Genomic DNA, 23,175 nt, shown 5'->3' on the forward strand with positions numbered 1-23,175 from the left:
TGTGCACATATTTTGTCCTGAAGGCTACCAAAATATTGAGCAAAGTCAACACAGGTAGAGCAGGGATAAGTAAGACTCTCTTTGTCTTTCAGAAAGTCGGTCCCAGCTATGAACCTGAGGATCTAGCCCTGGAGAACAATTTGTCTCCAGAGCCATGAGCAGACCCACAAGGAATCTATTCAAAATGCTATATGTCAAAGTGTGTTGTGGATCTCTCTCTAGATTGGTTTACAGGGACTTAGAGCAATATAAGGTGTACTAGCACAAAGTGTTCTGATCCCAGGGATTTGGGCTGTGCATCTGCACATCCTGTAGGCAATCACTGTAGCCAGCCTTTGGAGGTGAACGGAAGAGGAACGGTGGAAGAGGGGAGGAATTATAGGTGGATATTCATGTTACTTCTGTTCAGACTGTCTAAAGTTTTCCCCTGCAAAGGCTCCTTTAAGATGCATATTCATGCTTCGTGACACAGGTAGACACTGTAGATGGCCTTTGATGTTTGACAGCAAATATTTTGCACACATATCTCCTTCTTTACCTCTGACATGTTGCTTAGCATGATAAATATCATGTCCCTTGCATGCCTTTTTCATGCAAGAAAGGTAGCATGCAAAATAATGATGGAATATGAACGTTCTTAAGAGCTGGATGTGGCAGCCAATGTCATAGTCATAGCAGTGACAGAGACTACATGGGGAACAGATGGAATAAAGTAGCTTTAGTGAAGGGGTCTAGTCAATTCGGACTTCCCCACGCCTCCTTAGTACTTCCTTCTCTTCTCTTCTTCCTATTCCTTGGTGAACACAGAACAGCTCATTTCACTCCTGCCAAAATAGCAGCTGCACTTCAAGTGACTCCAAAGACTCCAGGCTGATTAGGGAAACCGTTTCATTTACTAGTATTTGTCTTGTTCTTTAAATAACTCTGAGGGAATCATGCATATATAAATAGTGTTAAAGGAGCAATAAAGTTGCAGTATCAAATGCTCGAAAGTCAGAAAATGCCAAGTGTATAGATGCCTGCTCAACTTCAACAATACCCCTTCAAAAAAAAAAAAAAATCCACCAGCCCTTCTCTAAGCACCAGAACAGCCACTGTGGGGACTGACAGTTCCAACGCACTATTACTAGGCTACAGAATTTCTCAAGTGTTGGCAGCAGTGTTAGCCCACCCTCTACAATATCGCTGATTGATGACTCTGGTGACTCTCAAAGGAGGTGAGTTGAGTGGGAAGCCTGTACTCTCATTTTGGAGTTACCCAGTCCATATGGCTTCTTAGTTCCCATTCTGTACCATCAGAGACACCAATAGCTTCTAGGGTGATGGAAGACTGAATACCTGTTTGAAACCAAGAGAGCACTGCTTGACACCACACTGGAACTGAGGATTATCAGAATGGCCATGTATGAGAGAAGGCTGCTGAAATATGAACATCAAGATCCACTAACTTACTGATGCATCCCTCCAGCTTTAGAATGTCTCTATTCTTTTAAAGTTGCAGTTCATGGCAATGCTCATATTATCTACATTCATACAAACTGACTATAAGCATCTCCACAGAACACCACTGATGGCAGCTTTGCAGAGAGCAGCTATGGTCTTTTTATCTCCAGCACCCACCTTTGCTTAGTGCTATTCAGACCCAACTTAGTATCTGAGGCTGGAGTGGTAATAGCTCTTTGGTTTTCCCCATTGCCTTCTTACATCTTCTTCTATTAATAAAACCGTGAGCTGCCAACACTTCTCTCCCTTCCAGCCCAGCAAGCAGGCAAGCCAATCTGCAGGGTGCTACAGGTCGGAGCTGCCTCCTGGATGCAGAGCAGGGGCCCAGCGCTCACCTCGGCACAGGCAGGGAGCTCGGAGGAGCCCACCAGCTGCGCAGACCATTTGTGCTCTAAGGTCATTCAGCACTACCCCATTGCTGAGGAATCTGCTGGCCAGCTTCCTGAAGCACATACAATGTCCCACCCCTCCTACCAGGCCAAACAACATGCCCACACCCATCTAAGCCTGGCACTCCAGAGATGCTGCCAGCTGTGCTTCTCAGCTTTGGCAGGACACCTCATGCCCAAAACCTCCAATTACTGATTGATCACCACCTCCCCTTCAAAACACCCACCCCAGTCTTACTCCAGATTCCTCTCCCTTTCACCAGTGCCAGAAACATCCTGCCCAGTGCAGCCCAAACTGCCTTCACACACAGGTCCCAGGGTCTCAGTGCATAGTTTGGGGCAGGGCAGCTCCAGCCTGTGCAGACATAGGGCTGGGATGCAGCACGGATGTATTTTTAACTTCCTTGTAATCTCTCCCAAAGTCTCCCTCCAGAGCTCAAACAATACACAGTGTTCAGTATCCAGGATGCACATCAGTGTTGTCCCTGAGGCTCAATGGCTTATCTGTAGCCATAAATACAGCTGGGGTTTGGCTGGGTGGCAGCTCAGCTTGCAGCAACCACCACAGTCTGATGAGACTAGTGCCACTGAAGCAGTCTGAGTTGTCTGGGCCTCTGGAAAGCCTAGAAACAAATTCTGGAAAGGGAAAGATTGTGGTGGGGCTTTGTAGGAGAGCAGGCTGGATGTGCAGGGGAAAAGAGGGTTTGGAGCTGACAGTGCAAGCCAAAGCTGCCACTGGGAGAGGGGACGTAGTGGGACAGTGCAGAGCAAGGGGCTGAAGGATTTGGACTGTGGGGCAGAGACAATGTGCTTTGCTGGGAAAGCCTCTTTCTGTCAGGGTACATGAGGGCCAGCTGCTCTCTCAGGGATGGGGAGCCAGGAACTGAGGATTACTTTCCATGTAAGGCGAAACAATGCCTCTTGCCTACCTTTCCATCTTTCAAAAGCCTTGTGTCTGCCTTTTGCTGGAAGACAAAGGATGCTGCTGCTCCCAGGGCAGCTGGATCAGTGCTCTGCCACATTATGCTATAGCTTCATCTGCAGAAGACAGCAGACTATAACCCTGCAAAATGTCCCCTATCGAGCACCCTTCAGACTATTGCTGCTGAGACACCGACCCCCCGTGTTGGTGCCCGATGTAACACTGAGTGTTGTATGGACTCAACTATCTCCTGAGGGCCTCCAGGAGAAGCTGCAATAGCTATAATAAATAGATATAGTAAAACCTTGAAGGGAATAATTGAGATGAATAGAGAATTATTGCTCACTGTCTGTTTGAAAGATGAGATAAAAGAACTAGAGGCAGGTTCAAAACAAACCCAAGAAGGCTTCATCATGCAACATGTCCTTCAGCTGTGGAACACCTTGCCTCAAGAGAGTGTTAGTAATAAATATGTGTGGACTCATAAAATAACTAGTTGAAGACACTGCAGAGGAAAAGCACAATTAAATACAAGATTCAACATCTGTCTCAGACTGCTCGAAGCTAGGAGAATATTTGAGGGATTTACTACATACTTCCCTACTCTTATATCTTCCACCAGGAATTTGTCATCAGATCATACGAAGAGGCAGCATATAGAGTTAGATGATCTTTTATTCTGATTTGGTTCGGCTGTTCTTATTCATTCCACTAATGAAATGATGTGGTGACATGGGTATGCTGCAATAACCTTCGTTGTGGATGAGTGAGGAGTGATGCACTTCACTCATAAGAGAGAAACAGTAATATTTTTTATTGAAGTAAGATAATGATTTAACAAAATTCAATCATAAATAAGACAGTGATTTAATAAGGGTCAATGGCAAGGTTCACTCAGTTATTTACTGCGTGGAGGACAGGGTCAGATAAAAGTGTCACAGAGACCCTCCTGTTGAGTCATGAGGTTCAGAATAGACCCCCTTGCTTTCCATACTCCTTCTCAGAGGAGTCTAAGTGTAGCTGGGTCCAATCTTAGTCCCAGACTTGGTCAACGGTTTATGTCTGAAGGATTATGTGCACAATCAATAAGCGATGTAACTTAGCAAAGTCTGCAAAGTTTCAGCACGCTATTCGTCACTTATTGAGGATCTGTCACAGGTAAGAAGTCTCTCGACCTCAGGAAGTAACCTTGAAAGGCGTACCTGCTCAGGAGGAGGATTTACAGTGCAGCTGGCTGCCATGAAGGACAGCTCAACGGGCTCTAGGCCGCCCCCTCCATATTTATGGGGTGAGATGATTGATTTACAGTCATATTTGCATACTAGATGGATTTTAGTTGGTGCATGCTCAATTAGCCCCTGCCTATGTGCTGTTTACAGAAAGGTCAGGTTGGGGGTGGGATGGGGGGGAAGGAGCACATAGTCATACCTCCTGGGTAAAACTAGTAAGGCAATAAACTTCATGACCCCACTCTGCAACCACTTCTACAACAGCCCCATACCTGGTATTAAAATAACTGACTTGTGATTGTCTGCCCTGGGCTAGCTTGTCACTTTGGTTGTCTCTGCCTGCTTGCATGACAAGTTTCAGACTAGTCCAGGAGATAGAAGGATGGAACAGGGTCCCTTCAGGGCAGAGGGTTTCCAGAAACGGAGTGGAGTTCATTTCTAAGCAGCAGGATCCTGGATTATTTGTCCCATCTCTGAAAGGGCCATCTGAAATGCTTTGTCTATGGGACAGTATCAGAGGAATGGGCAGCCTTTTAGAAAACAATTCTTTAGCAACTTGAGGAAAGCTCGGGAACTTTTGCACCAGCTCCTCAAATTGTTGGAGGAAAAAGATTACTTACTTCTCTGGCGAAGGTAGTCCAGTTCACCTCCATGGCTTAGGAGAAAATTATCTCCCAAGCACTGGGCACCCTCTGTACAGTTCTAAATACCTTTCTTAAAGACTCCCAACATTTTTTTGGCTGCTGCAGATTAATCCAAGTCAAGGGATGGTTGATGACAACCCCAAGATCTCCCTCCTGATTTGCAACTGAAAATCTAAGTTCAGCATCAGGTAGGCATGGGTTAGTTTGTTCTTCCCTAAGTGTATATTACCTTATATTTATCCACATTGAGGCTCATCTGCCATTTCTCTGTCCAGCCACTTGCTTTTGTGGGATCTTTCTGAACTTCCTTACCATCAGAATATTTTTGACCACTCAGAGGAAGTCACTATCATCCTCAAATTTAGGGATTTCACAGTTCAGTCCTTTCTCCAGGTGATCCATGAAGAAGCTAAATAAAGCTAGTCCCAACTCACTGCTCACTCTTCTCCATCCTGAAAAGTGTGCTGTGAGCCCTACCCTTTTCTTCTCTTTTAATCAGTTTTCATTTCACAAAAGAACCTTTTCATCAATCTTATAGCAATTTCATTCCTTTTATTACTTTTCACAACGAACCTTTTCTATGTTTTTTTGGAAGACCAAATGTATTATTTCATGTGCTCTCTTCATCCATGTGCTTACTGACCCTCTCACAGAATCCAGCCTGGCAGGAGGGAGGATTTCCCTTTACAGAAGCCATGTTGACTTTTTCTCAACAGTCTGTGTTATTTGAGTGCTTCTCAGTCATCCTTTAATTATAGACACCACCATCTCGCTGTGGATGAAAATCAGATTCACCTATTGGTGAGTAGGAGCAAGAACTCCAGACAGGCTTATTTGAGCTGTCTGTCATTTGATGTCACAAATCAGGAAACTGGAAATACACGTGGAGATTTGACCCAAGTGACACTAGGGGGTGATATTAAACTGAGAAGTCCATTAATTGCATGGCTTCATTTAGTTGCTTTGAAGTCAGTTCCACAAATGTGACCTCATACATCTAAACCCTTTGAACATTCATTTTTCTGAACTGAGTATCTCCCAGGGTCTAAGCTTCAGCTTTCCGTGCTGTTGTGGCCCAGTGATCCATCTCTGCTATGAGATGCCACTAGATAATCCCTAGATACCCGGCTGGCTGAAAGCCTGGGACAAAAGTGAATGGGGAAGACATGCAAATATTAGGGCAGAATCAAAACAGGCAGGAGAGCGTCCTTACCCTTGTGAGTAGTGGGTAAACAGGCATAAAAGACGGGGGGGTTTCAACCCCAGGAACTCCACTGCCGTAATTCTCATGTCTCCACAGAAAAGGGAGACGGAAGAGTCTTGGCTGCCTTCAGGCAACCTCTGGTCCCTGCTCACCTGGGCTTAACTTCATGCTAGCCTACCATTTTCTCAGCAATTTTAGGAGCTTTCTGAAGCTCTGGTCCCTGGAAAATTTTAAGTTTGTGCAGCCCTTCCAGGGGTCTCCCCTCTGAAGGATTTCTGCAGACATGACACAAATAGTAGGATGCCCAGTTGTGTTCCATCTTTGGGGGACCTCAGATGCATTTTAAATATTCCAGAAAAGAGATTTCATCAGCCTCTGTGACTACATGAAAACTGAGGATTCACTTGTTGGGAGGTCCAGAACACTTCCTAGTGAGGGAGCTGGAGAAAACTATGGGTGTTGAGATGTCAGCAGGGATTGTTCCAGAGGTGAAAGGAGATGATCCTCCAGAATAACTCTGCTACCTCCCATTTATCCCACCATAACGAGCAGCTCCACCAGTTCTTGGCAACCTCTCATACATCACAAAACATTCCCACACTCTCTGGAGAGGGCTCTCTCGTCTAATGCTCAGTTTCTGATCACAAGAACAGGAAGAAAGGATAGGTCCAGGATAAACACACCCATCCTATCGTGGCCAGAAATGTTCAGGTTGCTGTCTTGCCTGTTTTGCCATACAATGGAAGGTTCTTTTGCAGAGCCTTTTCCTTACGAGGAAGTTCAAATATTAAGATTATCATTTCAAGAAGTCTGTAGTTTTAGTTACTTAGGTTGGACAGCTCAGCCCTGAGCATCAAAGCAGCCAGCAGGTCACGGTGCCAGCTACAGGTGAAGACAGCAAACAGCATTGAACACTTCTCAAATTCAGGCTGTGGTTGGTTTTAGCTGAAGCCCAAAACTGCTCTCAGGCACAGCTCTTACCACCAGAATTAATGTCTGTAACATGAAGAAAATGTTTGTAACATATTGTATATGGCATATGACACTGCAGAGAGAAAGCAATGAAAGGACATACTGAACAGGTCTGGAAAACTCCTGACTAGTAGAAATGGACATACCAAGATGTTAAACCAAAGTTTATTATCCAAGCCACATAAAACAGGGGATAGAAAGAGAACTTCTGACCTTGAGTCAAGTCTTGTTCTTTTATAGCTCCATAAATCCGTAGCATCTCCACCAACTACAACAGAATTGCTTCTATTTACAGAACATTTTGGCTCAGATTTCTCTTATATGCCAAAGGGTATAAGCTCATAATTATTCCCAAAAAATCATCATGTAACATGAATAGAAATCAGATCTAGGATTTAAAAACAAACAAAATCAAACAACAAAAACAAAAACAAAAACAAAAAAACACAATAGAGTAGTAATAAATGAAATTCATAGTTGAATTTTAATAGATTTTTTTTCCTGGATGCTTAAACTTCTACAGGTAGTCTTAAAAATACATTTTGGGGTTTTTGGCTGCAGTCATTCCAAAAAACATAAACACCAGTAGCTACTGGGGGAAACCAAAAGTAACCAGAGTAACTACTCATCATTGTCCAAGCATCATTTGCTGAGTCTCCTGGGACAACTAACGTTGCTGCTCCTTACCACAGTGCGTGTTTAGTTCAGTATCAGCTCACTTCTGCTGCAAAACCTTGCAGTGCTAGTAGAGATAACTGGCTTGCACTACAGAAAGCTAATCTTCCCACATGGACACATCTTTTTGGGCATTTTCCAACTAAGTCTTCAGCAAAAGGTCATTTAAGTAATTGCTAACAGCATCAAGTCTTTTGCTCTGATAAATTCTGGGTGCTTTTCTCCACAGCCACTGATTTAGACTGGTCAACATGGCCAGGTATCAGCAATAAAAACAGGATATTAAATAGATACTTCCGTCCATTAGGGAAAACACAGATCAAAGCCTCTTCCATATGGGACATATAAATTCTCTAAATGCTAGCCATCTCCTGGGGTCTCTCCACTCCACTCCACTCCACTATTTCCTCAGAGGAGGAAATGGCAAGTGTATTTGGGGTGACCTAGCTGGAGCATGAATTAGGTGCCTGTGTAACATTGATGAGTGACTTTCAGCCACAGCTTGGGAAGCTGAAAGCTCCCTTAGCTAATGTATTATTTTCTTTCAGTGATCTCATGTTTAAAGCATCATTTCCGTAGCCTCAGGCTCTCCCATGGGGTCAGTAAACTCCGCATTCAAATAAGATTTTAAATCCTTGGTGAGTGACAAGCTAGAATGGCCATTTGAGTCCTAATCCCTCTCTCTGCTGGAACATCTCACTATTAGTCTGTCAGACAGATGCTATCAAAGGTATCACAGAAATAGCAATCATCAGCCACTCTCAGCAAGCCAGCTGGAAAATGACAAGACTTGGGACAGTCTTCTCTCCAACCCATCAGCCTGCAGGGGTTTCTGCCAAGCCCTCCCCAACTCCCCCTTGTTGCTATAGAGAATGACACAGTGCAGACATATCGCTTTTTTTTTTCTCCTAGGTCTTTGCCTTCCTTTAATCCCACAGTTCTCAGCTTGGGGAGGGGGAATTAATCCTTAGAATGTGCTCCACTTTATTCAATCTTGTTTTATTTCCTCCTTTTTTGATTGCATTCCAGCTCCTAGTCTTTCCGCTGAAACATCCTGCCACATTTCTCTTCAACATTCTTTGCACTTGGTATCAGCCAGGTATAACTAAATTTGGGGAAGCTGTGAAATTACTACTCAAGAAAGAAAGACATGCGTGAGATCCCAGAAAACTGAAAGTAAGATGTATATTTTTCCATAAATTGCTGTTGTCTTACAAAGAATTAATTTCCATCATGCGACCAACTGTGCTGTCTCCCTCCTGCCATTTTCTTCAGTCCAGGAAGATCCTTTGCACTTTGGCATAGGATCTCCAAATCACCATAGCAACAGCCATGAAGTGACACATTGAGGCCATCTTTCTTCTACAGTGCCATCTTTGACAGTGTAAAGGTGAATGTTTTGCCATGGTGAGGAGTCTTTTTTCCCCTCAAGCCTTTAGGGCACTTGGGAATAGAAATGTCCTGCCTTGCCCCTGCAGTGCTGACCCACCGCCTCTTCTCCAAAGGTGCTCTCCCTCTAACTGTCTCCCTAGAGGGGCTCTGCCTCCACTTTGTACTACCAGCTCTTTGCTACTTTTTACCAGAGGTATCTCTGACAACATACCTGGTGTCCCACCAGAGCTGATTCTTGGTCCATTAAGTCAGGGAGGTGAACAGGAGGCATGGTACATCTGTGATTTTCGGGATGTCACCTCACTGCCAGTGACTTTTCCCATCCTGATACTCTGCTTCTACTTGTCCTGCCTTTCCATCTGCCTCCTATGCTTTTCACCTACCCACTGTACTACACCTTTCATTATCCTTTGATTTTTCATCCCTCTGAGCTCATAGTAGACTTATTCAGCAGCTTCTTGGCAAGCAGAAAAAAATCTGCACATCAGATGTGCTTGGCCTAATGAACATGGCCTCCAAGTGTCCAGATCTCTTTTTCCCTTAGTCACTGTGACTCTTCCCTGTCTCTCCAAACTCCTTAAACCATTTTACTTTTCCCACACATCTCCGATTCCAAGCAGCCAACACTGCTCTCTGCTCCCCTCAGTGTCTCACTCCTGCACCATTCCCTTTCCCAGGCAGCCACATGCCCTTTGGCCATCCCACTTGATGGTTCATCACTCCTCACCTGTTCCAGTTTCGCTAAAGACTCCTCCTGCCACCTTCTCCCCTGCCCTAGTGGTAGGACCTTTAAGCTGCGCAGTCTTTCCCATTGTGTGGTCTCTGCTTCCCTGGCTGTAGTCACCTACCAAAGGCATCTGCTTGCAGACATTTAGTCTGCAAAAAGAGAAAAGTGAGAGAATGAGGTGTTAAACGACAGATAATTAAGGATGTGCTTAAGCAATATTTTGTCGAGGCAAAAAAAAAAAAAAAAAAAAAACAGGAATAAGTGATTCTAAGTATGCCCTAGTCATGCCAGCCACTGTAGTGCAATTTCAGGCCACTTGGGAGCCCTCTGGCTATGAATAATGAGTTGGAGCTAATACAACTTGCAAAGAGGCTGGGTTGCTTAAGCAAAGCACTCTGCTAACAAGGCTACACATCATCAGTCTGGCTCTGGCTGAGTGAAACAAGTTCATGGCTGCTTGCAACAACCTCAGCAAAGCCAAACACAACAGAATTGCTCACTGCTTTAGCGTCACATGAGGCCTCACATTAGCAGAGTGTGGGATGGAAATGAGCAGCGAGAAATAACGTTGCCTCAGGGCATTTTTACTTTTGTCTTTCTAGCTTCAAGTGATTTTAATGATGTGATTTTATAGTTGCATTGGCTAGGGGGGTTCCACTACGTGAAAAATTCTGTTTATCATGTCTGAAAATATACAGAGAAATTGTCCCATTTCCCCATAGTTAACTTCAGTCTAATCCTTAGCTTTTAAAAAGGTGTCATGAAGAGACTTCTGAGTTCTTTGTAATAGAAGAAAAAGCCTGTAACAGCTAGAGCATAGAGCATCACCTGAGCCACACTGCAGAGCATTAGCACTGCCAGAAACAGCCAAAAAATAGCACAGCCAAAAGGTCCACCTTGCACTGAACCTTACATCGAGCCATACTGGTAATATCAGTACCAATCACTGTCTCCTCAATAACCCATATTGCAGGGAAAAAATTATTACCTCCCTTCTGGTACTCTCATAGGACTCTGATCCCTTCAATGTCATTTTAACATTCCAGAATTTTGGACAGATACAAGCAGGTATAACTTGCCAAGTACAAAAATTGCCATAGAAAATTTTTCTTCTCGTCTCTCAAATGTTGAGCTGCCTCTACAATTCACACAGTCTTGTAACAGATAATCTGATCCAAGCCCTCCCTCAAAGTGCTGCCCATTTCACTGCTTGCTCAGGGTCATATCTAGGCAAATTTTGAACATCTCCACAGACTGAGATGCCACCATCCCTCTGGGCACCAGCTCCTGTGCTTAGCCACTCTTACAGTGTGGTTACTCTTTTTGCTTTTACCTAGTCAGAATTTACTTGGTGCAAATTGTGTTCATTGCCTCTCATTTTTTTCACAGTGCACTTTTGAGTCTGGCTCTATCCTCTCTACAGCTTTTTTGTTAGCTAAAGACATAAACAGCCAGTTACAGCTGTTGAAACTCCCGCATGAACTTTTCAGCCTTGAGCCTCCAGAGCCTTATCTGCCATCTTGGCAGGAATTCCTGCATTAGCTCACAACAAGGGTGCAAATCCAGGTGGGGCCCCTGGAATACCCCAACTTACTGAAATACTGCTAGGACAGGAGTGACCCTTTCCCTGGCATCCCTTCCCCCTGTGAACACCAGTACCTGAAAATTATCTTTAGCTTTTTGCTCAAAGCAGTCAGAGGAAGGAACAATAAATATTTCATCTTTTCATTTTACTGAAATGGTTTTTACTGGTGGTTAGCAGGCCGTTCATCTGAGGAATCCTGGCAATTTTCTAATCATTAAGTATTCTGGGGGAAAAAAAGAACCTTAAAGAAATCTTCAACAATCTGTAGGCTCAACATATGGTAAAAACATAAAGATCTATTTAATAGTGCAGTTGGAATAATTTCCAATCTCCTTAACAAATAACATTATCTCAACTTTGCTGAAGTTTATGGCAAACCACCAGCCCAGACGCAAGGTTTCCTCACGACCTCTTAATGTAACTGTGGTGGAAGGAAAAGAAAATGAATCACCACAGGTGCCAACATCTGCTCTATGGTCTCAAAGAGGAACTTTGTTTTGGAGATTTATTAGTGCATTCCATTCCCCACTTTCTGAAGTTAAGTATCCTGTTATTTGCTGGATTTTGATGTATTTCAGTGCCAACAATGAGAAACAGGCACATAAGTAAAATGTACTGAGGGAGATTTCTAATGGCATAAAGAGGAAATGGGCACCAAACTCCCATTGATCTTCACAGGGAGGTCTGCAAGAAAGTACACTTTGTGGGTCTGCTTTTATTGTCTCTTACCACAAAAGAAATTAAGCCAGATTGTTTTGTGTCCTTGAGACAAATCTACTTCCCTGAAAAATTATATCTTCAGCACAGCTTTGCAGAGGCTAAACTACTGCTCACTGCCTGCAGGAGAAAACATTGAAATATCATTAGTTAAAGGAATCAAGTCCAGTTTGGTTAAAACCTATACAAAGTGGGCAACTACAGTCCTGAACAACAAGCTTAGCATGCCTGTGAAGGTGACCAAATCTGGAGTTACAACAAGGTCCTCTGATGGGCTGGTGTTGAATATGCCAGTATGACCATCTCTACCACTTCTTCCATCTCACAGATCAGTTTCTGTTTATTCCTCCAGCCTAAAAGTGTTGCTAATCCAGCACAGCAATCATTCAGTCTCCTTCCTAGGGTCGACTCTGAAGAAGGTAAGGTCAAAAAAAAAAAAAAAAAAAACCTAGCAGCAGAATTCCTTAGAGCCAGATGTTGCTGCTGTCTAATCTAAAGCCGCAGCTTGAGGAAGCAGAACTGCCCCTCATGCCGATACAGCCAGACTGTACAGCAGGACATATTTTTAAAGCAAATTCACAGTCTTTTATAATATACTGTAAGTATAGATGCCATCCTGCTTATGGGCTGGAAGATAGTAGATACTTTTTGTGCTGATTGAGTGCACTTTATTTTTTGGAAATATTGACACAGCTACATATGCATGTGATGGGGGAGCACTTATCTTTGCCCTTTCTGATCGTGACCTTTACACTGAAAGTCCATTTATGTTTGGAGTCTGAAGGCAAAAAAAAGGGAGAAAGATTATTAAAATAAAATACCGACTATATATTTTTGACCCCAGAGTAAAAAGAAGAGCAAAAGCCAACTTAACAGAAAGGAAAGCAGAAAATAGATCAGGGTTCAAGTCATCAAGCTGATTAAAAATTGTTGCCATAAATATTATACCAAAAGTTCATAAAAAGAAGCTCCCACTCAATGCTTAAATGCCAAAGCAAATGATAACTAGACATGAAGTCTATGTAATATGAAACCAACTAAATGTATCAAATGCTATCAATTATTCATGCTGGTGAGTAGAAATCAGTCCAGAATTCTAATCTGGCCCAGGAATCAGTAATTTAGATTGAAACTACATTTGAATAATTTCCTTAATATAAAAAACTCCATCTTCTTGAGAACAGAGATTATCACCTGTGAGCTGGATACTTGCTCATGTTCTTCAGAGCTCTTCTTTCCACACTATTCAATCTTCCTGTCTTTCTCCAGTCCCTGAACTTCTCCTCAGGGAGACCTGCTGTGTCACCTTAGTCCATACAACCTTCTTCATTCAGGCAGCAAGGATTCCTAGCATGCAGGTTGTGAACCACAGAATCACAGAATCATAGAATCATAGAATCAGTAAGGTTGGAAGGGACCTCTGGAGATCATCTAGTCCAACCCCCCCTGCTCAACCAGGGTCTCCTAGAGCATGTTAGACAGGGTTGCATCCAAGCAGGCCTTGAGTATCTCCGGAGAAGGGGACTCCACCACCTCTCCGGGCAACGTGGGCCAGGGCTCCATCACTCTCACAGTGAAAAAGTTCCCCCTCATGTTCAGGCGGAACTTCCTGTGCTTCAGTTTCTGCCCATTGCCTCTTGTCCTGTCACACGGGATAACTGAAAACAGTTTGCCCCCATCCCCTTGGCACCCTCCCTTCAGGTACTTGTACACATTGATAAGATCCCCCCTCAGTCTTCTCTTCCCCAGGATAAACAGGCCCAGCTCTCACAGCCGTTCCTCACAGGGCAGATGCTCCAGCCCTCTGATCATCTTTGTAGCTCTATGCTGGACTCTCTCCAGTAGCTTCATGTCTCTCCTGTACCGGGGAGCCCAGAACTGGATGCTGTAGTCCAGATGAGGCCTCTCCAGGGCTGAAATAGAGGGGCAGGATCACCTCCCTCCACCTGCTGGCAACACTTTTCCTAATGCACCCCAGGATACCATGGGCCTGCATGGCCACAAGGGCACATTGCTGGCTCATGGTCAACCTGTTATCCACCAGCACTCCCAGGTCCTTCTCTGCAGAGCTGCTCTCCAGCAGGTCAGCCCCCAGCTTTTACTGGTGCCTAGGGTTATTTTTCCCTAGGTGCAGGACTCTGCGCTTGCCCTTGTTGAACCTCAAGGATTCCTAGCATGCAGATTGTGAACCTTCCTCTGTATCAATGAGTAAAATTCCACTTGGTCTATGAAAGCTGAGATCAGGAGGCTTCTATGTTCTCCCACCCTGCAATGCAAAGTTAAAAAAAATGCTGGAAGTTCCTCCTCTGAGGAAGGTTCCAAAAGCTGTCCTAACATTTTGTTTGGGAGAGGCTGTTTGCCTGTCAAATTACTGATTGATATCAAAACCCCTTTGAAATTCTTGGGGTACCCTCTTCCAAGAGAAGGGGAAGGAGGAGCATGTTGGTCAGTAGCACTGATCTTCAAATTTCTAATCACATGCTTTGGTCTCAGAAGGTTGAAGTGCATGTGAGGTATTTTACCAAGAAAATTTTACACTAGATTAAAATTCATCTACCACATAATACACAGCATCAACCAGCCCAATGCTTATAAAAAATGATTAAATCGGAAAGGCACAGGCAGTCTGAATCGGATAGAGTCAAATTACAGTGTGAGTTTGGGACCTGTAAAAATATTGTGTTGGCAGAAGGATTTCTCTAAACTCTCTCTGGAGTGGAAGGGAGAATTGAGCAGGGGAGATGGATGTAACCATGGGGGCTCAACAATTTGCATTTATGTAGAATGCTTAATTCAGTAAGTAGCATGTACAGCAGCTATTCCTACTGCTACATGTAACTGCTTTGGAAGGAAAATGTCTAGGAAATAGAGAAAGAATCCTGATTTCAAGACAATGCAAATTGTTCACATCTAAATTCTCATCATGAACACCATACAAACAGAGATTCTGTTGACAGATTTTTTTTTTTTTTTTTTTTTTTTTTTTTTTTTTTTTGCCTTTTAATTTTATATTCTTCTCCTTCAGCTAAGGATGAGGTTTGGTTTCCCCTAGAGCTCCCTTAATGACCTCCATTTCCTCTGCATACCGTATGATTGCCCCCCAACAGGGTCTCAGTTCTCCACATTCCTGGTGTTACCCCTAACCCATTCCTGTTCCCTTCTGTGCCTCTGCAGCTCCATTTCCACCCCACAGGCCTTTACTCTGCTTTCTGCTATAAACTCTCAGTTCCTTCCTGTATCCTCAGGTGGCCCTTGTTGCTCAAAGGGGGTCCAGCACAAACCCAGCCTAATGGCAGGCTCATCAGGGAACTTCTCACCATTGATTTGAGGGGGGATTATCTTAAATAACCTGACTTACAGCACTATGAATCTCCCAGGTGAGTGGAGCAGATGCAACAGAGCCCTGTGCAAGCCTGAACAGGCTTCCCCTGCACTGCCCAGACCCCTAAGAATAGGTCCAACTCTGCCTGAAGTCAAGCAGCAACGGGAACACGGAGTTCAGCAGCCAGACTGGAGAGCGGTCCCAATCACTGACTGAAGTCCTGAGCCAAGGAGCAAGGTACGCTTTTGTTCATCTCTCTCAGAAGTCTGCATGAAAACTCTCTGGAAGCCAACAGAGTTTCTTTAATGTCAACTCAGCCCAATGGAGGGAGAACAACTTCACCCAGGAAACTCACTGTATTCCAGGCTGATCAGAACTAGTACCTCATGGTTGACCAGAACTCAGTAACTCAGATCAAATGCTGTTCACCGAGTCATAGACATCACCCTGGTGTTCCTGGAACACAGGCCATCTAAACAACCTCTATGCCCAGCTATAGATACCTCAGAGCTGAAAATCCCACAGCCCAACAACTGTAAAAACAGCTTTTATGAGTGCATTTCTCAAGAGTGCAAGCAAAGTTTCAATGATCTTTTAATCGTATTGACAGGAATTTAAAAAAAATAAGTGAAACTTTCAGATTCTAGAGAATATCCCACATCAGATTCTAAAAATTTTAAGATACATAAGGTCATATTTTAAAATCTTTATAATTATGGCTTTCAACATTTGAAAATATTTAGGCATCTGCTTAGAAAATAAGTACTAATTAACAGTGTTACTGCAGAAAAGTTTTTCACAATTTAGATTATTTTAAGAACATATTAAGCAAGATAGCCTATCATTTTCTGAGTCCCTAAAAATAATTGTTTATTTTATGAGCATTTTATTTCTACTAAATGTATTTATTCAGCCAGTTGATCATATCCTTTCTTCCTTGCTCAATATAAGGTTTATCTTGAGGATTGATATCTTCTCTTTTGCGATGTACAAAGCCATGAGTTTGTCCAGGGTAAATTTTAACCTCATGTTCAACTTTACAGTTTTCCTTAAGCTTCTGCTCCAGCAGGGTAACCTGTAATACAGAGTGTTCCGTCATTGCTCATGCTGAATTAAGATGTTTGTTTTCAGTCCTCAGCTTGTCCTGGGTTTCACTTTCCTGGAAGACACAGCATGTCCTTTCTGCTGTTGTCTCTTTTACTAATCTTACACCCAAATGCATTTCTGTTACCATACTTTTTTCTGAGCCAGAGTTTTTCTCTCTAGTAAAATAAGAGTACCTGATTGTATAAAATTACCAAAAAAAAAGCATATGTCAGTGTAATAATACCTGTAAAGATAAAAAACACTGCTCGTTATCACAAGAAGGATCACATGTAGTCATCACTGTACAAGTTACTGTGGATAGGATTCAAGAAAAAAAGGGGATAAGATTTTGATGCCATTTGAAATTGATTTGAGGGAGGAGAGGCATTGATACAAACCTGCAGTTCAAAGCAACTGCAATTTTTAGCAGGAAAAGTAGAGGGAACAGTCAATGGAAGTATGTCTTCCTTTTTGTCTCCTTTGTAGATAATCATGCTTCTCTATTTCTCCTCTGCCCTTGCTCCCCAAGATCTGCACACTTACTTCTTTAGTAAAACTCTGTATTCCAGACTAGAAGACTGTTGATGAGCATGCCAGAGATGTGAAGGACAGTGGTGAAAGAAACGGATGGTCACAGGATTTACTAATTCTCCTGCAACTAGTGATGCCAGTGGTACGGGTGGGGATTTTCCATTGATTTTATGAATCGCCAATATGATTAAAGAGAGTCTCCTATCCTAAACCTGACACAAGTATTCCTTTGACTCCCATTACAGATGCTTGCTCCTTTCCTCCTACGAATGCCCATATTTAAAGCATCCATATTTTGCAACAGAAAACATTTGTAAGAGTCACTTTAAATCTTTTTGGCTTGGTTATTAACAACATAAGTTTGTGCAGAATTACTGTAAAAGTTTAAAAAAAGAGGGTGAAAAGGGCAAATTAATTTTCTGGTTTCTCTTGATTAAATACTGAATTATGAAACAAGCATGAAAAACAAAACAAAAAATCTGTCAAGAAACTTGCCTGTTCCAGTGGAATGTAATCATCTTTTTCAGCAAAAATGAAGAAGGTGGGATGAAGTAAACTGTATGCATCCTCAAAAAGACTAATCACTCCTAGGGCAAAATACAAACGTAAAATGATCCATGCTATTTTTGAAATCACTACTAAAGCTATACAGTCAAAATAAATGGCATTTCCATCAGTTAGAGCTGATCAAAAGATCCACTTGTAATGGGATTAAACATGCTTCATTTAAAAGTCTCTTTTGTTGTGTGAACTTCCTCTGTTTTGGGATATCAGTAAAGATGGAAATGCCAGCTCTGTCCCCAAAAGTCAGGGAAGGAGCTTTATACGTTTGTTCCGTTCTCATGGTTTCTTTGGGCATCTGCTTTTGACCACTGTCAGAAGCAGGATGCTGTGAAAGCTCGACACTATACACTGTTGAGCCTCTAGCCTGGTATGGTCATTCTTAACAGAATTATAAACACTCATCATCTCAGATACATGGTTAGGGTTTCATTGTACATATGTTTATAATGATACAAATTCATCACAAATTGATCTTATAATCTTGAATATTCAAATATATTTGAATTTAAACAACAGTAACAAACCTTTACGTAGAGAACTAACACCCTGACTGGTTGGTTATTGGAATTGTTACCACAGAAAAGTCAAAAATTAGCAAGTAGCATTGATGAATTCATTCCCAATCAGCCAATTAGTGCAGCAAAATAGTTCCCATGAGGAACATACTTTCAGCTTCCTTTCACCTCAGATGAATATAAATTGGTCTGGGTTATACAGAATTACAGAAATTTGTAACAAAAATATAAAGGTGGTATAAATGCAGCATGAATGGAAATGTGAGAGTAAGTACCAGAAGGTTTAACACAAGGTTAAAAAATGGCTTGTATTAATAACAATGGATACAGTTTCCAGTAGTAAAATTGAGAACGTATTGTTTATGTCATGATCAGAAAGTCTGCAGGCTGCCAAGACAACACTGCCATTAACCCACCCATCAGAAGAAGACCCTGCACTCTAGCAAACAGACAGCAAAAGGGCTGCCATCAAGCACATACCCCAAACAACGAAAAACAGACAACAAGCAGCAACCTGTCCTAAGATTTATGGAAGCTGAAGCAAGCAAGATTCAGATGCAAAGATCCACCCCATAACAACTGATGGCTCCTAAGAGATGTAAAAGATTTGTCTGGAAACTGTTTTGTTGTTACCCATCAAGAGGAACCTGAGACATAGTGAGGCCCTGGCAGTTTGTGTTTCTTGTACTCCGTGTTGCACAGAAGTGGTCTCGGCCAAACCTCGTGAATACATACGCCTTGCTGATTTTGATCAGGTGAGTGCAAAAAGTTAAACTGCTTAAAGGTTTTGGGTAATAAAATCACCTTCTTCTGTAAGATCTAAAACGGAGTTCTGTTATAGTAATACTCCTACAGAGTAATTTCCTGCCCTAGTCATGTCACAATATTATAGACAGCTTACACTTACCATAGACAGACACCCCAGCCCTTAAATGAGGATTTTTCAGCATCAAATGATGTACTGCTGCTCCACCCCAGCAAAACCCAACGACCCCAATCTTCTTTGCGCCACATTGTTCCTTTAGGTACTTCAAGATGACGTCAACTTCCCTAAGACAAGAAAATGAAAGTAAATTAAGGTTTTAACAGTATTTCCTGGAAAACTGAAAATAAAGCAAAACTAATTAAAATTGACCCCATCTTCCACAATTTCTACACTGTTTTTGCATTTTAGCATATTCACAGCAACAACAGTTGGACTGTAGTTTTGAAAGTCAAGTTTACAAGCACTCATTTCTAAAATACAGGGAAACTCCAGGGGAGAAGATAAAACAGATAAGGTGTAAAGTAGAATTAATACATCAGCCTCCCTCGATCACTGTTATTATAACCTAGGCTGATTTTATAAATGGCAGCTCAATCAATCATACGAATGGCAAGAATTTTCTCATGGACTAACAAGAATAAAAGCTTAAGAGACATACAGCTACTCAAGAGCATCTCATTATCACAAGTGTGACCAGAGGTAAACTGTTTATGGGGAAATCAGGTACCACATGAAACTGTGGAAGCAAATTTTGAAAACATTGACTCCAAATTAATAGAAAAGTAATTATGTAACTTAGGCTACATATCTGATACAAATGGTAAAAATGCAGTTATAAGAGTGGCAAAGTAATGTGCTTTGAAGTAGCTGGATCTGATGGGGAGCAGGACTAACACGCGCTATTGAAATGGTGTTTCGTGACGATGTTTTGCATTCTAACTGTTCTGGATGGAAGTTGCACCTGCCTTCAGGAACTGGCTCAAATTGAAGTGGAAGGAGTCTGTTGCATATTCTAGCCTCAGCCAGTTTTTTTCTTCTGAGACGTTCACCTCACTTCTACTCTCTGCGGAGAGTAATGGTGTGTGTGTAAATAATAGTCGCTTTTATTCTTGTTCGAAGTTTCTGCTTTGCTCCAAAAAGTGCCCTTCGCATAACCATGATTTTGATTCATGAACGGCATCAAATTCTTGTTTGTGGACAACCTGCTGCATTTGACCTATTAATAATTTAGGACCTGATCCTGTATCTTTATTGAGGCAAAAATTCCTATCAAAGAAGCTTGCCCACATGTTAGGCAATGAATAACAGACGTACTTGTCTATTTTGTTGCAATCTCGAGTTTTCCGCCAATCATCGAAAGAAGCCCAGTCATTAGAAGGTTTCCAAGCTTCCTGTCCCACAAAAAAGTCTGGGCAGATGGCTCTGCAGGAAAAAATAAAACACTTTAAACTCATGAAATAACACTGGTAAAGGATTAAAGGGAAGACTGTGTGTTCTACACAACAAATTCATTTTGTTTAATACACACAGAATTTAATCTACATAAAGCTGTTATACAAGAGACCTTCATTATTTTTCTATATCTAATAAGGAGAGTTAGTCTAATTTCCATATATGTTTTCCCCAATAAAACCCATTAGTAAGACAATTTTTTAATTGCAACTAAAAAATCCTTAGCAGTTACCAAATTCCTCCCCAAATCTGTGATTTGCATGTTACATACATTTGGCCTAAAAGGTATTACACAGTAATACTGGAAAGAGTATGTCCAATACGCTTTTCATGCATTTGACAACATATTTCTTTCACTGGCATGTGCTCGTACACTTTACCTTTGTGGAACGTGTTTCAGCTTTTCTGGAATTTTTATCACAACAATAAATGCCAAACAAGGAAGGAGGAAGCAGGCTGTTTAAAGATAGTGAAGGCATTCCAATAGCCCTATTAAAGCTGGAAAATCAGATTTTCTCTGTTTCTCCTCTTTCCTTCTATACTTGTCTACTATCTAGTTATGGCAGGCATACTAAGCGATGTCAGATTTCTTACATTGTTTTAATAAATAACATACTCCTTAGAAAAACCCTGTAAATTTGTCCATATTTGTTTGGCTTAGATAGAAAGGAAATAGCTGGCTAGACAACTTTCTTAGTAAAACAGCACTTTCAGAACAGTAGGATTTCTTACATGTATCCATTAGCTGTGAGCAGATCAGCCATATATCTGGTGTTTGGGAGTTGCCATCCAAATATATCATGAATCACAATCACAGCTTTGTCTGATTTTCCAGATGGTTTGCAAACATATGCCTTGATGTGCTCGACTTGTACTTCCTGCCCACAACCCTCATAGACAAATTTGTCTCCAATATCGCACGGGCAGGGGTTGGCTTCATTCGCCATGTGTGATCCTAATGTGGAAAGAACAAAAAAAAAAAAAAAAAAAAAAGAAAGAAAGAAAGAAAAAGGAAAGGTGAATATTACAGTATACCGTACTGAAAGGGGTCAAAATACAGTGCTATCATAAAATATTGAATTTTTGAATCATTACAGTAATTTCGTGGACATAGTGATTATCATTAGATCTGAAATGTGCCATTTGTCAAACAGCACATTGGTTTGATTTTCCATAAATATTAATTTTGTTAGAGTTACTTATGTTCTAGATTCTTTGGATGAAAAAGCTAACTTGGAGGGGATCTGGTCTGTAACTAGGACTTCTGTGGTCTACATTAATACAGTAACAAAAAGTTACTGTTACAGTTACAATAAAGTAAACTAACTAGCTAGACAACCATTGGAAACTTATTTAGATGGTGATGAAGCCAGTTCTTTTACTCTCCATCAAGTGCATGTCCTTGTTAGGAACATATAACATACTTGAGTATAGACTGTAAAGGCTAAATACAGGACTCAACATTTTGGGAAAAAAAGGAACTTCTGTGGACAAAGATATAATTACATTTAAATTAAACGTGATATTTTCCACTAGAAACTTAAATCATTCCATAGCAGACTTTTTCAGTGTCAAGGAATGCATTTTCTAAATCAGCCATGGTTTCAGATGTGCAGATTTTGGAGAAATACGCTAAGAAACACATTCACACCCTAAGATAAGAAGAATAAGGAAAAAAACAACTGAATGCAAGCAAAAATTCCTTAAGCTGAGCCAAATATTCTATGAACAAGTTGACAGTAAGATACGGCTAAATTTTTACAAACTATTGCATAAGTCAAGGTAAACAAGTTATTCACAAGAGTTAAAAATGCCAGTCGATACTGACACAAGTTCATGTAATTGCTTGGTCTCGAGTTAACGATTATAAGCCACTGTGAACGATCATATGCCACTAGGCTTGGATTAACTGACTGGGTAAACTGAGTTCATATTGCTGCAAAATGACTCAAACAATATATGTGAATATGCACCAATTATCATCAAATTATTCAAAGATATGGAGAGAATTGAGCCAAAACTTCACCTAATCTCTCTGTAGGCCAATTGCAAAGGTCTGTGAGTGCTGTTTAACAAAAAGGCATGAGGTAGATATGCCTTGGATATGGAGGTGTGCAAACTTGACCACTTGAAATATCCTCACAGGCAGAAGAATGAGAAACAGGTCATCGTTACTTAAATACTTGTGGTACTAAAGGGGCAGTCCTAGGAAAATAAAGAGACAAAAACCCTATAGAAAGAAGATACGCACAGATTTCTGGGGACCAAGATGTTCTGCTTTTACCAACTCTTAATTCCAGACTATCACAAGCAGCGTTAGCAGGGCTATGCTTTGCAGAATTTGGGAGATTTCATCCTCCCAGACTGAGTCAAGACAAGCTGTCTCTTATTTGATACACAAGCTGTGCTAACCTTGGACACATGTTTATCCTAATCCTCCACGTTTTCTTAAATAAACCACACCCACTTGTAGCTGGCGTTTTTTCACATGTTATAGTCTCGGATATAAGACTTACAATTTAAAATATACCTATCAGGAAAAATGAATTAACAGAGAGGCATATAAGACAAATACAGCTTAAATATATAATAGAAAAGAGTCGGTAACTGATTTTTGCTTAACTAATTTTTGCTTCTCTTTCCACAAACATTTCCTTTTGATTAGACTAAAATTCAGAAAATATGACAAAAAGAGCAACAGACTGTTAAAGAAATTTGCACTTCACAACTCAGGAAACACAAGTGCCATGCCCTTACCAGTCAGTATATCCTTAAAGACGGTAATTGTCAACACTGTGCATTAAGTTATCTGATAAAATTGAAAGCAAAATTTAAATTAAGAAATGCATGAAGATACAGCTCAGGAAAAGAGTCCTAGACACAAGCCTGTGGGCGACTGTATAGCTTTATGAGCCATATGCACTTGTAAGCTTTGTATGTACTATATGCGAATAATATATACACACACACATATATATAT

The 23,175-nt window shown here is 41.5% G+C and overlaps 1 protein-coding gene across 1 annotated transcript; it reads right to left on the minus strand.

Annotated features, from left to right (window-relative positions):
- Positions 1-16,176: 16,176 nt before the first annotated feature.
- CMBL (carboxymethylenebutenolidase homolog) lies at positions 16,177-21,142 on the minus strand. Its single transcript, XM_062567991.1, has 5 exons — positions 20,928-21,142; positions 20,058-20,165; positions 18,885-19,027; positions 17,394-17,485; positions 16,177-16,356 (listed from the first exon to the last, which is right to left on the minus strand). Exons 1-5 carry the CDS (start codon positions 21,140-21,142, stop codon positions 16,177-16,179), a joined length of 738 nt encoding a protein of 245 aa, XP_062423975.1.
- Positions 21,143-23,175: the final 2,033 nt, after the last annotated feature.

Source organism: Rhea pennata, chromosome 2 (assembly GCF_028389875.1).
Source record: "Rhea pennata isolate bPtePen1 chromosome 2, bPtePen1.pri, whole genome shotgun sequence".
Lineage (NCBI taxonomy): Eukaryota > Metazoa > Chordata > Aves > Rheiformes > Rheidae > Rhea > Rhea pennata.